Source organism: Desmodus rotundus, chromosome 1, assembly GCF_022682495.2.
Source record: "Desmodus rotundus isolate HL8 chromosome 1, HLdesRot8A.1, whole genome shotgun sequence".
In the NCBI taxonomy this organism is placed as follows: Eukaryota; Metazoa; Chordata; class Mammalia; order Chiroptera; family Phyllostomidae; genus Desmodus; species Desmodus rotundus.
This window is the reverse complement of record NC_071387.1, coordinates 101,689,359-101,704,437: the sequence shown is the minus strand read 5'-3', so window position 1 is coordinate 101,704,437 and position 15,079 is coordinate 101,689,359. Positions and strand designations below refer to the sequence as shown.

Here is a 15,079-nt window from a genome sequence, read left to right as displayed (position 1 = left end):
ATGGGGTCTCTGTTTCTTTCTATTCTTAGTATTGTTACAATTTTGTACTTGACTGAATAGGACCAAAACAGACCTGGGTCATCTGTATGGTCATCTGTATCTGCCAAACTAAAGAGAGTAATCTAAGGGGGAGACACACCTGAGCTTTTCAACAATCAAAACAAAATACAAAATCAACACATTTTAAGAGAAGAATAGTTAAGACCATTGAATCAAATCACTGGAGTCCCTGGGGCCCATTAAAATGTACAGCACAAGGGAGTAAGAAATGAAAAATGGGCTAGAGTGAGAAGAAAAGAGTAAACACTGCTTGGGCATTCACCAAGTTCACCCTCTTGGAGGACCTCTTTAACATACTTAAGTTTTCAAATGTATTTTTTTAAAATTTTAAGTATCACATCTAGCTTGAACATAAATCTACTTCTTGTTTCCCACAGAAAAATTTCCCCTAAGGGACCACATCAGATTAGAATCTGCTTATGTTCCATGGTAGACTGCAAACAGGACAACAGATTCCTCCCCTCCCAGAACATCCATTCCTGCAGGGAGAGGTGGTCTCTAGTTCCCCAACCCCCCAAGCTGGTGTGCACTCGTGATTTACTTTACCAATACAGTGTGGCAAAAGTGGTATGGTACATACAACTTTTCAGATTATATCTTAAGGGCCTTATGTCTTCCACTATTACTTGAAATGTTGCGCTGAGACTGCCATGCACTGAAAAAGATGAGGATGAAAGATGAGAGGAGAGAGAGGCCCCACTGTCCCAGCACACAGCCATCTTGCCAGCTGGATGTGGGCACAAGAGAGCACCCAGGCAGGACAAGAGGAACCACCCAGCCAACCCAAAGAATCAGGAGAAATGAATCGCTTTTTGAAGCCGCTAAGTTTGGGGGTAGTTTTTTAGATAACAATAGAAACTGATACATGTATCATCTAGGGCCAAGATCTAAAATCTAAACAAATTATAAAAATAAAAGCAATTAGAGGAAAAAAAATAAAGGGAGTGAAAACTTAGAAATATATAACACTGCTAGTGTTATAGTTATAGACATGAAGTTTAATTTAAGCTTTAAATTTGCAATATCCAGTTCAAGATCTAGGACAGGGCTCCTTATTATAAGGATCCAAATATCCACGTATGGCTTTTGAAATTATATGCAATTTTTGTGTGCACAGCCATTTTTTCCCTGGGAAGAATATCTTTCCCAGCAGATTCTCAGGAGGGTCTGAGTCTAGGGGACCCATGCCCACATACAGGAGGCTCCAAGTGCCCAAGTGCAGGGCCCTGGTGGGAACAAAGAACCTGGGGATCCTTAGGAGTGGCATTAAGTAACTTTCGAAAATAAGCCTTCTTTCTCATGCAACCATTAAAAGTGATGAGAGTTTATAATATTTATTAAGTGAAGAAAGCAGGAAACAATCATTCACAAGTATAATTACAACTGCATAAAAACATATATGGAGATGCTAGAAAAAAATAGGTAAACTAAAGTTTTCAGACTGACAGGATGATGGGTAATTCCCACTTTCCATCTCATTTCCCAAAGTTTCTTAATGCTGTTATAGAAGGATCAGAGGATGACTAAAGTATCAATTTCACATTTCATCATTATATTTTCAAGCCAGTAGATCAATCTCTCCTGGTCACCACCACCCCACCAGGACCCAGCCTGCCTCCCTTATCTATGGAACCCTGAACCCCTTCTCCATCGTGCCCAAGAGATAACGAAGACTTGGCAAACACCAAGGAAGGACATTTTGCTCACAGTGTCCACCAAGGGCACTCCAGAAGGCTTTCCTGAATCACAGCCCAATGCTCTTCCATGTTATGCCACTTTGTTTCCACTAAATGTGTCCATCTTCCCCAAGAAAGGGAAATAGCGTAAGTTATTAGACTGTAACACAACCTATGGTGAGAGTAGGGACAGATCCAAGAATTGCTTTGACTTTTCTCTAAAAATGATTAGTTACTGCCACATATACCTTACTCAACTTACTCAACAAGACTTTCAGATACTACAAAACAATTTAATTACAAAACAGAGGATTGAAAAGAACAAGGAGTAATGGTTCTTTAACATAAATTCTGAGAGCAAATACACAATAGTATGCTCAAACATGCCAAGTTCAGATTCAACTACTTGCAACTTAACATTCTACTTAAGATATACTCTGAATTTCTGATGTGGTACAATTCATTTAAATCATTACATTCAGATGGAATGCTTATGTCCAACACCTTACATGAGCTAATGAGAATGAACTAGAGATCTGAATAAGTTGTTTGATTTACTTCATATGTTGTATTCAAATATTTTTTGGAAGTGAGAAAATCACTTGTAGCAGTGGTTAACATTTACCTTGCCCTTTACACAACAGATATACATACAGTGATTCTGGAACATTATGAGAATCACTGGTTTAAAACTTACAGCTATATAAAATTTTAAAAAGAGAAAAAACTTACAGCTATAAAGTAGAAATGCCACCGGAGCTGCGTGACAAGCCATTATGCCCAAGGTGAAAGGTTATTTTAACTAAAGCGTAAATGTCATCAAGACTAACACACCGTGCTTAGTTTTTAGGTAGGAATATGTTACTAAATTGACACTACTCAGTACTCTAGATATCGATTCCCTGTTGTCAGGGGAAAACAGCAATGGCTGCTTGATTCTGACAGTTGTTGCTGTTTTTAATAGGGTATGGACAGCATTTAAGGTTCTGCTCCTTTTTCTTTATCATCATTTAGGCATTCCTGTAAACAATACCTATGACTGATGACATGCAAGTCTAGGGAGCAGCTGAAATCCAGCGGCAACTAAGCATATACTCTATGTGTAACATGTCTGCAAACTTATGTGAATTTCCAAAATCTTCAACAGATTACTAAAAAGATGGATCTTTGCCTCAGCTGCCTGCTGCCAATATTAGTGTAAGTCTATCATACAACAGGAAAGGTAATCTGTGGGAAGGGAACCTACAGGCAGAAAACAGAAAATCTCCCTGGAAGAAAGTAAACTTTCTAAGAGTGGAGGAACCACAAAAGGCCTAAAAATGACATTTGACAAGTAGAGCTTACACTGTTTCCTCACTTGGGATGAGAAGAGAGCCTGGAAGAGCTCACACTGAAACTGCCAACTCACTAAGGATTGCTTTGGGAAGCAAGCTTCATGTGGTACGGAACCAGTGTCAATCTGCCCAAACCACTTCCAGGAAAGCCTGGCCACTCTGGGTCACCATACCTGAGCCAGCTCCTTAACGCGCTTCTCCAGGGGTGCAGGCAGGCCTTCAGGGAGGGAAGAGGGCTGCCTGAATTCCTGGTCCAGTCCCACCCCAAGGGAATCACTTTCATCATCCATATCATGGAAGGGGCTTCCTTCTGGAGACTCACTGAGCAGATGCTCCAAGTCCAAATCAGTCAGCGAGTCCATGGCAGTAGCCGCCTGGAGCAAGTCATTGTCAGAAGTGGAGCCAAAGAGAGACAGCAAGGGGTCAGAGGTGCCCTCCAATTCCCGTAGGCCCTGAGCTTCTGCTGATGAAACCGCTACAGGTTTATGCTCTTCGTCCCTCTTTCTCTGAGCCTCTTTCTCCTTCTGAAATTTCTTTAGCATCTCTTTAACGCTCAAAGCCCCAGAATATTTCTTTTTTTTCTTTTCCTTACTGGCATTGAGGGCTGTGAAGCTGCAAGTAAGGGGGAAATTGGTTACTAAGGTTGTAATACACCTCAAAAGGGAAATTCACACAGGGACTTCACCCTTGCTCCCAGCACAATGGTCTCCAGGAACCTCAGTCACAAGTCCACCCTGTTATTCCTCCTCCCTCCTCTTGGCACATGGATCTCCTTCTTGCTGGGACCAAAGCTTGAGATTTAATACAGGTTAGCAAAACTGTGTCACAAAGTGCTTGCTACATATCCAATGGATTTTTAAAAACCACTGCCAGGCTGAAATAAAAGGTTGCAAAAAGGGGATGAGCAAGAAAAGTATTTAAAGGGAGAAAGCAGGACAGCAGAGAGCAGCAGCAACTTGAAGGGCAACTGGGGTGAGACTAGTGAGGCAAAAGAAAGCAGGACCAGAGAAGACAAAGGGAAACCGCAGAGATAGGAGAACTGGGGCAGAGGAGGGGTGTCCAAGAGAACAAGAAACAGCAGCAATCATACAGTGACAGAAATAGCCGCCAACACTGACGGTGGGACAGAAAGAACTCTGCACGTCTGATAACAGAGATGTGAGAGCACTGACTATACCTACAATGGCACTGTGGGAGGTGGGAGGGGGAACAGAAGACCAGGCCCTGCTGTCTCCTTTGAAGCTGAGAGAAGGAGGGCAAGTCAGCTAGGTGTCCTGCCCTCACAGTGCAGATTTTATCCCAGCAAAGAAGTTGCTGCCTCTCACCCAGCTTTGGAAAACTTGGACTTTTTTGATTTCTTCTCCTTGTCGTAAGTGTCATCCTTTTTCTTCTTCTTTATCTTCTCACCACCTTCTTTCAACTTCCGCTTCTGAGAATTAAAGACAAGGCACAGTTACACAGCTCCCTCACTCAGGGAGCAAGTGCACAACACAGCACTGGCCTTGCTCCACCCAGGGCACATCCTGAGAGCTGTCCTATTTCCTTCATGAACAAAAGCTTTCAGATCAGTCCTGGACCACAGACCTGTGGTAGGTCAACACTGCCACTGACAGTGTCTCCTGGAAGCACCTAGGGCTGAGACAACAGCAGCCATTGTGCAGCCAGAAACCATTCTAGTAAAATGAGCTGTATGTGGGCACTGTCTCTCATTTTAAACACACAGGCAATAACAGATAAATTTCAAAATAAACTTATCTTAAGGCTAACTTGTTGTCATTGTGGTGAGAGCCCTGGGAACTGAAGACCTCCATATGTCCACAGAAAAGACACAGAAATACTGGTGCAAACTCCCCTCACATCACACCCTTCACTACTCTCATCCCCACCCTGAAACCACCTCAAAAAAAGAAATCCCTGCCAAGCCTGCTGGGACTCACAGCACCTCGCACAGCACAGTGTGAGAGGTAACTGTCAACCTCGGCATAGCTCACGCCTTTCCACCAATCTCCTAAGCTATCCTTAAATGGCACTATTCTGGCAAGTCACCCACTGATCTCACAAGGTTTATAAAAAAAGCACTTCTGAAATCCAAAAGTAAGCAACATTCTAACCTTTGGAGATTTTTTCTTCTTTTCTTTAATAAAGTCATCCTCAGATTCTGATGCTTGTCTAAACTGCAGGGTTCCCGAGTTAATATAAAATCCTCCATACTTTGTAGTCAAAGAAGCAGGAACAAGCTCATCGTACTGAAAGGGGAAAAACAAACAGTCAGTCCCAAGTGCTGGTACTATAGTCCAAAGATGCAGAGCAGACGTTTCTGTCACATTTCAGACCACGTGCCTACACGTGCTTCTGGTCAGTCATGAATGTCTGAGCTAGAAAGTGTTTTGGACAGATCTGGTGTCCTCTCCAGAAAGGAAACCAAGGCCGAGATCAAGAGTGCCACTTCCTCTCTATCAGTACAGCTCTTTCCTCATGGTAAGGGCAGGCCCACTCTGAGCCATCCCCCAGCTTCTGGGCCATTACCAGTGGGAGCAAGGGTGTGGTAGTTCCTATGTGGCATTTTCATTAAGTACTTACCGCCTCAGAGTTATCGATGAAGGAATCGGATTCATCATAACCATACCCCATATCAATCAAGTCCTGTATTCGGTCTTTTCTACGTTTCTTTCCACCCTAAAATTTTAAACAGATCATATGTTTTTTTTTTTTAATTGGGCTGAGAACATGTAACATGAAATCTACCCTCCTAACAAATTTTTAAGATTAAGGTCACGTTTTTAAAAAATACACAGAATTCATTGTTGCCTTGAATTTCATCAGCTAGTGACTAAAGGTTGTAAAGCAATGGAACATTCACACTCACACCCCCCCTAAAACCACCTTCCCTAAAGACCTTTTAAATAGGACAGGTCCTGACCAGTGTGGTTCACTAGATTGAGCATCGTTCACAAAGCAAAAGGTCACTGGTTAGATTCCTGGTCTGGGCATATGTCTGGGTTGCAGGCCCAGTCCACGGTTGGGGCATGTGCAAGAGGCAACTGATCAATGTTTCTCTCACACATCAATGTTTCTCTCCTTCTCTTTCTCCTTCCCTTCCCCTACCTCTAAAAATTAATGAAATCTTTTGAAAAAAACATCTAAAATAGTACAGATTTATATCTGCATAAAATGGCCTAAGACAGAAGAATGAACTAAATGACTTCGTATGTCTTTTACCAAAACATTTATTCTATTGATAAATTCTAGGAGGAGAAGGTCCTTCTTGTTTACTCATCCATTTAGCTGCGTACGTTAGTCCCGCTGCATGCATTTTCTGTACTCTCATGCATGTCTTTAATAACTACATTCTGCTCTCTCCAAGCTCTATGCTTATTTTCACATCAGGGTTGATTAGATTATATTCCCCTAAAGGAATGTGGAAACATCTAGAAACCTCTCCCACCCAATAAGGTTGTTTTGTCACCCAAAAGAAATCTTACATATTTTTCTTCAAATTTCCGGGCAAGGGCCTCCACTTTATGCTTTTCCTTTTCTTCATCATTAAAAGGATCCAAGAGATCTTTCTTCTGTAAGAAGACCATTCCACAAAACAAGAGTTACAAAAATTCCCCACTATATATCCATAGTATATCCACTGACTACTTAACACCTACAAACTGTATAATAAAAATAGCTGTTTTTCAGAAAAGACAAGGTAGAAAACATGCTGCCTTCCCATCAGCACTTACCTTAGTTGTTTAAGAAAATTCTCCATTCGTGTAACTCAACAAAACTTAATTAAATGTCTACAACTGCCCACCAAAGCACTAAGCCCAGTAGATCTCCAGATACAGCAAAGGTCCTTTAGTCAGGGATGCTCAACCTGCATACACGTGTGTTTCAATATAGTTGGTTTCTTTTGTCACCCTAAAAATTATTTTATGTACTTAAAAACATAATTCTAAGAAGGGGTTCACTTCCAAAGCAGTTTGTGGCTCAAAAAGGTTAAGAACCCACCAAATGTAGCACAAATTCTTAAGAGTTATTCTGCCTTATTGGTCAAAAAAGTGGTATGAATTTGCTTTTCTCTCAGTTCTATGGAAAATGAAACCCAGGTTCATGGCAGTCCCTTTCCTTGGACACCTATCTTGAAGGATCAGTAATCTCTTTCCTCCCAATCTGAATACTACAAATATTTTCATGCAGTTTTCCAAAAACTCCATCAACTTACTCTTGCATTTCTCTTATCAATTTTCCACAGTTAAACCTTTAGCTTCTTTGGCAAGGAATCTTAATTTTAATAAAAAATTCCCATACTAAATACCTTAAGAGTAGGCCAAAAACACTGAAGATTAGACCCCGCCTCTTATCTCTGCCTACTTAAATCCCACTCACCTATAAAGAGTGTTAAATAATTTAGGTTATATATGTAGAATGAAATATTACAGAACACACATATAGTAAATGTTCCACAAATGGGCAGTTTTTAAAACATGTGCTTATTGGTGTCTTCTAATTTTTGTACAATGATCACATATCATTTAAGGAGTTCAAATAATTTTAAGAAATTCCACCCATCTGGATAAGTGTTGGATTCACTGTGTACTCCTCAATGCCTTGCAAATAACAGTCATCCAATAACTGCTATTTCCTGAACATATGAAGGTCCATCCAGCTCTGTCCAAACATAGCATTTAGGATGTAAGCTCTTCTCTGTCCAAGCCCTCCAGGGCCTGTATTTATATACCAGATTTAAACAAGTACCACATTGTGACTCCCGTTACCTGTGCTGTATGATTCTCCTAAAACATCTATAAGATTGCAAGTTCCTCTGAGGCTGGGTCAGAGGCTTTTCCACCTTATATAGTCCTCAGAATCTAGCACAGTGCCTTCACGTGGTAAGAAATAATTGCTAAATGAATGAATACGTGAATGTCAGATCACACTGTGCTCTGAGCACTGCAGAGTAGACAGCGATTCAGGAGTTTTCAATCTAAAGGCAAGAGCTGAATCCCCTGAAACTGAATCCAGTGTTCTTTGTGTATGCTCCATGCATTTTTCTGCAACGGAGAAGAACATCTAGAACCCCCAAAAAGACGAAACTGGAGCACAGGAGTTCTAATTTCAGGTCACCTACTGATCTGGGTTTGAGCCCATAAAAAATTACCTTAATTAATGGATGCTACTTCCTCTTCCTCTCAAAGAAGAGGGTACTATTCCTACTTCAAAAAAGAGATTGTCAAATGAATTTGAAATTACTATTTTTCATCTGCCCACTGGCCCTCATACAATAGGTTGACCCTTGGCACAGACTCAATTGGCTTCCATTCAGCAAATCAGAACTTAATCAAGGAAACATATTTTCACCTGCACAAAGAAAACTAGATAATCCTTCTAACCAAAGGTACTCACCCCAAACAGCACAACCATGAATTAGACTGAAGGAGCACTGGCCACTGAGGCACTGTGGTGGAAACTGCACCAACATCATCTCAGACACCGTGTAAACCAGGTACTAATCTAATCCCAAATAGCCTAAAGCCACTCTAGAGAACAAAATGCTGCAGTGTGGGATCCAGCTAACCAACCTACCCTCACAGCCTCACATAGTGCAGAGGCATACAGTAGGTGCTTACAAATGCTACCCGCCTAGCTCCTGCTCATTCTGTATGACTCCATCTACATAAAATACAAAAACTGGCAAAACTGACCTAAGTTGTTGGAAATCCGGGCAGTCGTTACCTTCAGGGCAGGGTGGTATTTTGGGAAGGCAGGAGGAGGGTTTCTGGTGTCCTGGAAAATGTTGTATTTTGTGATCTAGGTGCAGGTTACATGGATATGTTAAGTTTGTGGAAATCCAATAAACTATGCATTTATCATGTGTGCACTTTTCTCTAGTGCATAATTCAACTAAAAAGTTTATAAAATTTTTTATAATTTTAATGAATTGCCAAAACTTTGGTAATATTTGAAACTGGGTGACGGGCACATAGGGCTTATTATACTATTCTCTCTACTCTGTGCTTTGAGAAGTTCCATCCTAAAAAGTGAACACAAATCTGCCAGAAAAATAAATAGATCATTTAAAAAAATACTTGAGAAATCAAACTGATTCTCAAAAGCCCCAGAGGCTACAACCCAATTCTGTCCCCCCCCCCCCAAAATGTAAGTAAAACAAGAAAAAAACTTAGAAAAATAGGTTTCTATCCCTCCAGGTAAAGTAACTATCCAGTATATTAATGTGTTGAGAAGAGATACTAGTATGAGAATAGTAAGAGAATAGTATGTGTCTTTTCTCATCTGCCCCTGCATGAGGCAGAGAATCCCTTGGACAAGAAATATGTCCAGCATGAAACCCAGCACTGGAACTGCCAAGGATGGTCACATTTACATACATGTGATATTTACAGACTTTGCATGAAAAAAAATTGTCTTTTATTTACATTAATTAGCCATAATTCAAATTAGCTTTGGATGTGCCTTACATTTTCTCTAGCATAAATCAGGAGAACAATTCTAGAAAGAATTCTATCCCTTCATGCACAGGAGCAAAACCAGCAAACCAGTGCTCGCTTTGGGATAGGGGCCGTGATCTTGGGGCAGCTACAGCCTCCCTGGTCTTGCTTTCACCTTCTGGAAATCCCATTTGCACATGCTACCCTGAGCATTAGATCTGCAGAGTGAGTCTGGGGCCTCTGGAGGGGTACCTTGTCTCCGGGTTGAAGGCCTTTCACCTTCCCTCGTATGTTCTTCACAAGCTCTGGATAGAAGAATTCTGGACAACGTTTATGATCTGGCTCGAAGAGGGTGAGTGTAATCCGCACAGCTGCTGCAGCCGGCTCAGAGTCCTGATGCTGCTCGGCTCCCCCAACCTCCTCTTTCCGGGACTTCTTCAAAAACACAGGATTCAGAGAACCTGGGAGAGAGGTGAACTGGACCCTGTGGGGCTCCGACATGGCTACCAAAAAGTCTTAGCGGATGTCACTGCATGGCTTCTGTTAACACTGAAAAGAAGGGCCAGGTCAAACCAAGATTTTTCCTGTTCAGTTATACAGATTTAAGTTTAAAAGAATTTCATTGTCAACAAGAACCCACTGTTCAATTTATCTTAATTACTGTTTATTGTTTTTTTCTGTTTAAATACTATTTATGTTAAATATAAAATTTTTCATATTTGTATGAAAAGCACCCAAATCCTATCCTTCAGAGATCATCTGTTTAGCACACTTCCTTCCAGTCTTTTTTTCTATGCATATTTACTAGATCTTTGAAATTAGAGAACCCATGCTAAAAAAGCCTTAAAGAATCCTCAAAATTGCACAGAATCCTAGAGAACATTGTTTTTCATTTAATTTATCCAACACTTTTTTTTTCTGGCTAAGAGTAACTAACATCTTTTATAAGACCTCTTTATTTTAATCACCAGCAATTTACTTTTATTTAGAGACACTATTTTGGGGGGGGTAATTTTTTAAAAGGTTTTTAAATATTATTTTCATTTTTAGAGAGAGGGGAAGGGAGGGAGAAAGAGAGGGAGAGAAACAGCAATCGGCTGTCTCTCACATGCCCCCAAACAGGGACCTGGCCCACAATGCAAGCATGTGCTCTGCCCAGGAATCGAACAGACGACCTTTGGGGTGGCAGGCTGGTGCTCAATCCACTGAACCACACCAGTCAGGACTGGAGTCATGCTTCACAATGACAAAGTTTTCATCAGCTCAGAGTACTGCCTTTCCTGGAATAAGTAAAAAAAACCAGTGTCTCAAGAGTCGTGTGGCTAGGCTCACTTCCTAAGATACTAGCCTCTTACCACGCAAACTCCGGTCTTGGCAAAGTGCCAAGTTATCACACGTCAAAGAACTTCAGAGTTGCTTGGAAATGGTCAGAGTACATTGTGAAACCCAGAATTCCAAGCGTTTGCAGAATATAAGTATGCAAATACACCACACACTCACATATATATTTTGTGCTTCATGTATAATTTGTGTCCTGCTTTTTAAAACTCACATTCAAATGTGAACTTCTTACCACATCCACATGGATAATCACTGCAGCCTTGTTTGTATGGGAAAAATAATAAAAGCAACCTAAATCTGAATGTCCAGCCTTCAGGAAATAGTTGAAAAAATTAAAGTTTTATTAATTTGTAAGGGCTTTTAATATATTATAGATACATAATATGTATTATATAGCATCTGTCATATCTCTTACACTTTTCCTTCACTGTTATTTACTGTTTAATTTTACGTAGAACGAGGTCTGGTGAAAGAAATTTAAACTTTTATCCTCACCACAGGATATATTCATTGATTCTAGAGAGAGAGGAAGGGGATGGAGATAGAGAGAAACATCAATCAGCCGCCTCCTGCATGCACCCCCAACCAGGGATCGAACCCGCAACCTAGATATGTGCCCTCACCAGGGATCAAACCAACAACCTTTTGGTGGACGGATGACATTCCAACTAACTGAGCCACCCCGCCAGGACGAGAAAATTAAACTTTTTATGCAGTTAAAACTAGGCTATTTTCCCTTACGGCTTCTCCCATTTCTTTTGTGCCTAGAAGCAGCAATTCTTATATAAGACTTTACCTACCCAGTCTTTCACAGATATAATTTTCACATTGAACTCTTCAATCCAAATTGAATTTACCATGCTGTAAGGTAAAAGATGAGGCTCTACCTTGGTTTCTCCCCAGCATCAACACTAATCCTTCTTTCGATCTGGCAAATACCATTACAACATCTTGGATATCTTAAGGACTATTTCTGAAATACAGCCTGTTACTTTGATCTAGTATCTAGAAATTCCTTAACAAGTACCACACTGTTCTGAGAAATTCTATGGTACATTTTTACATCTTGATTTTAAAATTCATCTTTATTATTCTTCTTTTAAAAGTAAAACTTTGCCTATTCCAGACTGTTTATTATTTCAGACCAAGTTTAGAATCATTTTGACAAGTCCCCCCAAAAAGCTCACTGCATTTGATTGTAAATGAATCATAAATATGAATTCAAGAAGATTTACATATATTATATCCATACATGTATATGGATACTTATGTAGTACATGTAATATTCATTATTTCTATTATGACCATAAAATTGTGATCCATAAAGCCAGACAAGACAGCAAAATATCTAAAAATAGTTAATACAATTCTAATTAGGCAACAAAGTGATTAGCAGCAAAACATGGTGGTACAAAAGAGCATCATGCACTAAGATGCTAAAAGAAACTCCTCTAAAAAAACCTTTCAAGGCGCCCACGACATTTGTGATGCACCCTGAATTGTGAAAATAAATTTAAGCTGAAGGCTGAAGGTTAAAAGTCGTCCAGTGATAGGAGCCACAAAGTCCCACCACAAGAAGAGAATCTGCAAGTTAATTGATAGGATGCAGGAAGGTCATCCTAGAAGTGGCAACTAATTTAAAAAATGTAACCTTATCCTGACCCAAAGTTTAGACATTATAACTTCAGTCTACCTAGATGGTAAAACTGCTTCTCTTAGTTACTTAAGTGACTTTGCAAGCATGAGAAGTTATAGATATAAGATGAGAATAAATCAAACCTATAGCATATTAACATTTAGATTTTGCATTTTTATAATCATGATTTTGCTTGTTACTAAGTCATTTGAAATATTTAAGAGAGTCAGACATTAATTTGAAACCCTTAAGAAAACAACTAAATTTGAAAGTGTACATTTAAAAGGAACTTACATTTATACATTTATCTGACTTAAAAGACTTAAGTCTTTGGAAAGGTTTTACTATTAGGTTTATTAGTTTTCACTGTTTTAGGAGTCTTAAGTATTTCAGAGAACAAGTATATAAAACTTTAAATGCATTTTAAAACATTCAAGGAAATTTAACTTTGTAAAGAGAGCTCATTGTTTAGGTAAATTTGTTAAACTAGTGCCTTAATTTAAGCTTTGTAGATGAAGTACTTTAGATTTTATATAAACACTTTTATATCTGTAATAAAACAAGATGCATAATCTTAAGAAAAGCTAAGTATTTAAACACAAGCATACCTCGGAGACATTGAGGGTTCAGTTCCAGACTACCACAGTACAGCGAGCCATAGTCTTTTTGCTGGTGGAGGGTCTTGCCTTCCATTTGTAAAAAATGCAACATCTATGAAGGGCAATAAAGTGAAGGTCAATAAAACAAGGTATGCTTGGACTCACCTCTACTGAGTTAAGCCTTATTCTAAGTAAAAGCACAGTACTCTACCAAAAAAAAAAAAAATCCATCTTAAAAACCCTCAACTGATGTTATCCAAGAAATGCCAGCCTACTTTTTTTTATCTCAAGTTATTCCCAGGGATGATGTATTTTTTTGCTATACATCCTCATAATCATTCTATTTCCAAATGCTGGTTACTGGTGAAATATAGAAAAACTGATTTTTTCTGGCTGATTTTTTAATTAGTCTCTTTATTGAACTCATTTATTTTAATGGCTTTCCCCTTTTTTTCCAAAATAGGCTATCTACCCTGTCATACATAGAAGTGAGAATTTTGTCTTCTTTCTGAAAAATTGTTTACCTTTGTTTCATGTCTTATTGCATTGGCTAGAACATCCAAGATAATATTAAACAATATATTCTTTGCCATGTTCCTTACTCTAACAGGAATGCCTCTAGGCCCAGTGTGATGTTAACTTAAAATTAATATTTTTATCAAGTCATTAAAATATCTTCAACTCCCCTCAAATTAAGAGTTTTAAAATTGGAAACGTGTTGAATTTTATGAAATTATTTCATGGAATTATATCCTTCCAGTTATCGGTCTTTTTTTAAAAAACAGTAAATGACAGATCCTATAACTGACAGTACTTTAGGGAAACTGAACTACAAAGAAAAACCAGGCTGTGTACAAGCCAGTTCGCTAAAAACTCCACTTACACCAAAGTCTCCGTATTAAAAAAAAAAATCACCTACAGGAGATGTGTGTGAACCAGCCACCTTTTTACCAGCAGAAGGCGACCCAAGAAAAGTCCGATTCTAAGTCAACAATTGACTTAGAATTTTTGGAGTATGAAACTGGGAATGGTTCCTTTTGAAAATTTTATTTTCTATCTGGAATTTGACGTTTGGGCTGTCGCTGTGCTGCACTGTTCCTAGTTCCCCATTCAACGGTCTAAGTTTTTACGTAAATAAACTACGCCTAGCATCTGCATTGCTGCTGTCACAACAACCTGCTCCTAACTTCTCCAAAAGTGTCAAACTCAACGCGGCTCACGTGAGAGCTCAGTCCCGACAAAGACACGCACCTTTGTCCCCGACGCAACGCAGGCTACGGCCCCACGGGCCGCATTCGTACCCCCGCGACCGTCCTCATGCCGGCCCGGGAGCCCGGGTTGCAGCGCTGCTAGCGGCCGGCCCCCGAGCCATGCCTCCCGGCGGGCGGCCGCCCTGAACCGCGGCCCATGGCCGGGTCCCCAAGTGCCCAGGGGAGCCTCGCTGGCCGTGCCGCCTGCCGGCCCAGGAGGAAGTGAAGAGACGCCGGCTCCAAGTCGGTCTAACAACTCCGGACCTCGGGGCTGGAGCACTGACGCCCCGGGAGAACTTGCAGCGCAGCCGAGAGCTCGGCGTCCGAGCCGCTCCCCGAACACAGCTGGGAGCGCGCTCCGCAGAACCCGGCCGCCCCCCAGGCGTGGCCACGTAGAGCCGGCCGGGCGCGGGGCCCCGGGCGCGGGTGGAGGCTGGTTTCCAGGCCGCACCGAGGTCCGTCAGGGCAGCGGGCAGCGTGGCGACGCAGCCAGCCCCGGGGCCCGCGAGGGACTAACGGACGTAACGGAAACGCCGAGGTAAAGGGGGCTAGAGGCCAGGGTCCGGGGGCGGGGCGGGCCGCAGAGCCGGCTCCCTCGCGCGCTCGACCTGCAGCTCCGTCGTGGTCGTCGCCGCCGTAGCCAGCACCTCGCCGCCACCGCCGCCTCTGACCGCGGCTGCTTCGTTGTCACGAGCAAAGGGAGGGGGAAGGAGCCCGGAATCTCGGGGCTCCGGCGCGCCGAGACC

The 15,079-nt window shown here is 41.2% G+C and overlaps 1 protein-coding gene across 5 annotated transcripts in view; it reads right to left on the bottom strand.

Annotated features, from left to right (window-relative positions):
• UBN1 (ubinuclein 1) overlaps positions 1-15,073 on the bottom strand; it is a 38,426-nt gene extending 23,353 nt beyond the window's left edge. For 2 of the 5 annotated variants that reach the window (XM_024553337.3, XM_045189860.2), the window contains exons 1-8: positions 14,335-15,073; positions 13,093-13,195; positions 9,760-10,056; positions 6,553-6,639; positions 5,651-5,746; positions 5,182-5,316; positions 4,396-4,499; positions 3,244-3,682 (exon numbers count right to left, since the gene is read on the bottom strand). In XM_024553337.3, coding sequence (XP_024409105.2) covers positions 3,244-3,682; positions 4,396-4,499; positions 5,182-5,316; positions 5,651-5,746; positions 6,553-6,639; positions 9,760-10,008 — 1,110 coding nt within the window. In that variant the 5' untranslated portion in view covers positions 10,009-10,056; positions 13,093-13,195; positions 14,335-15,073. Of the gene's footprint in view, positions 1-3,243; positions 3,683-4,395; positions 4,500-5,181; positions 5,317-5,650; positions 5,747-6,552; positions 6,640-9,759; positions 10,057-10,682; positions 10,788-13,092; positions 13,196-14,334 lie in introns of those variants that run through there. The other 3 variants (XM_053928984.1, XM_053928995.1, XM_045189859.2) reach the window with 2 other exon arrangements.
• Between the last annotated feature and the right edge of the window lie 6 nt (positions 15,074-15,079).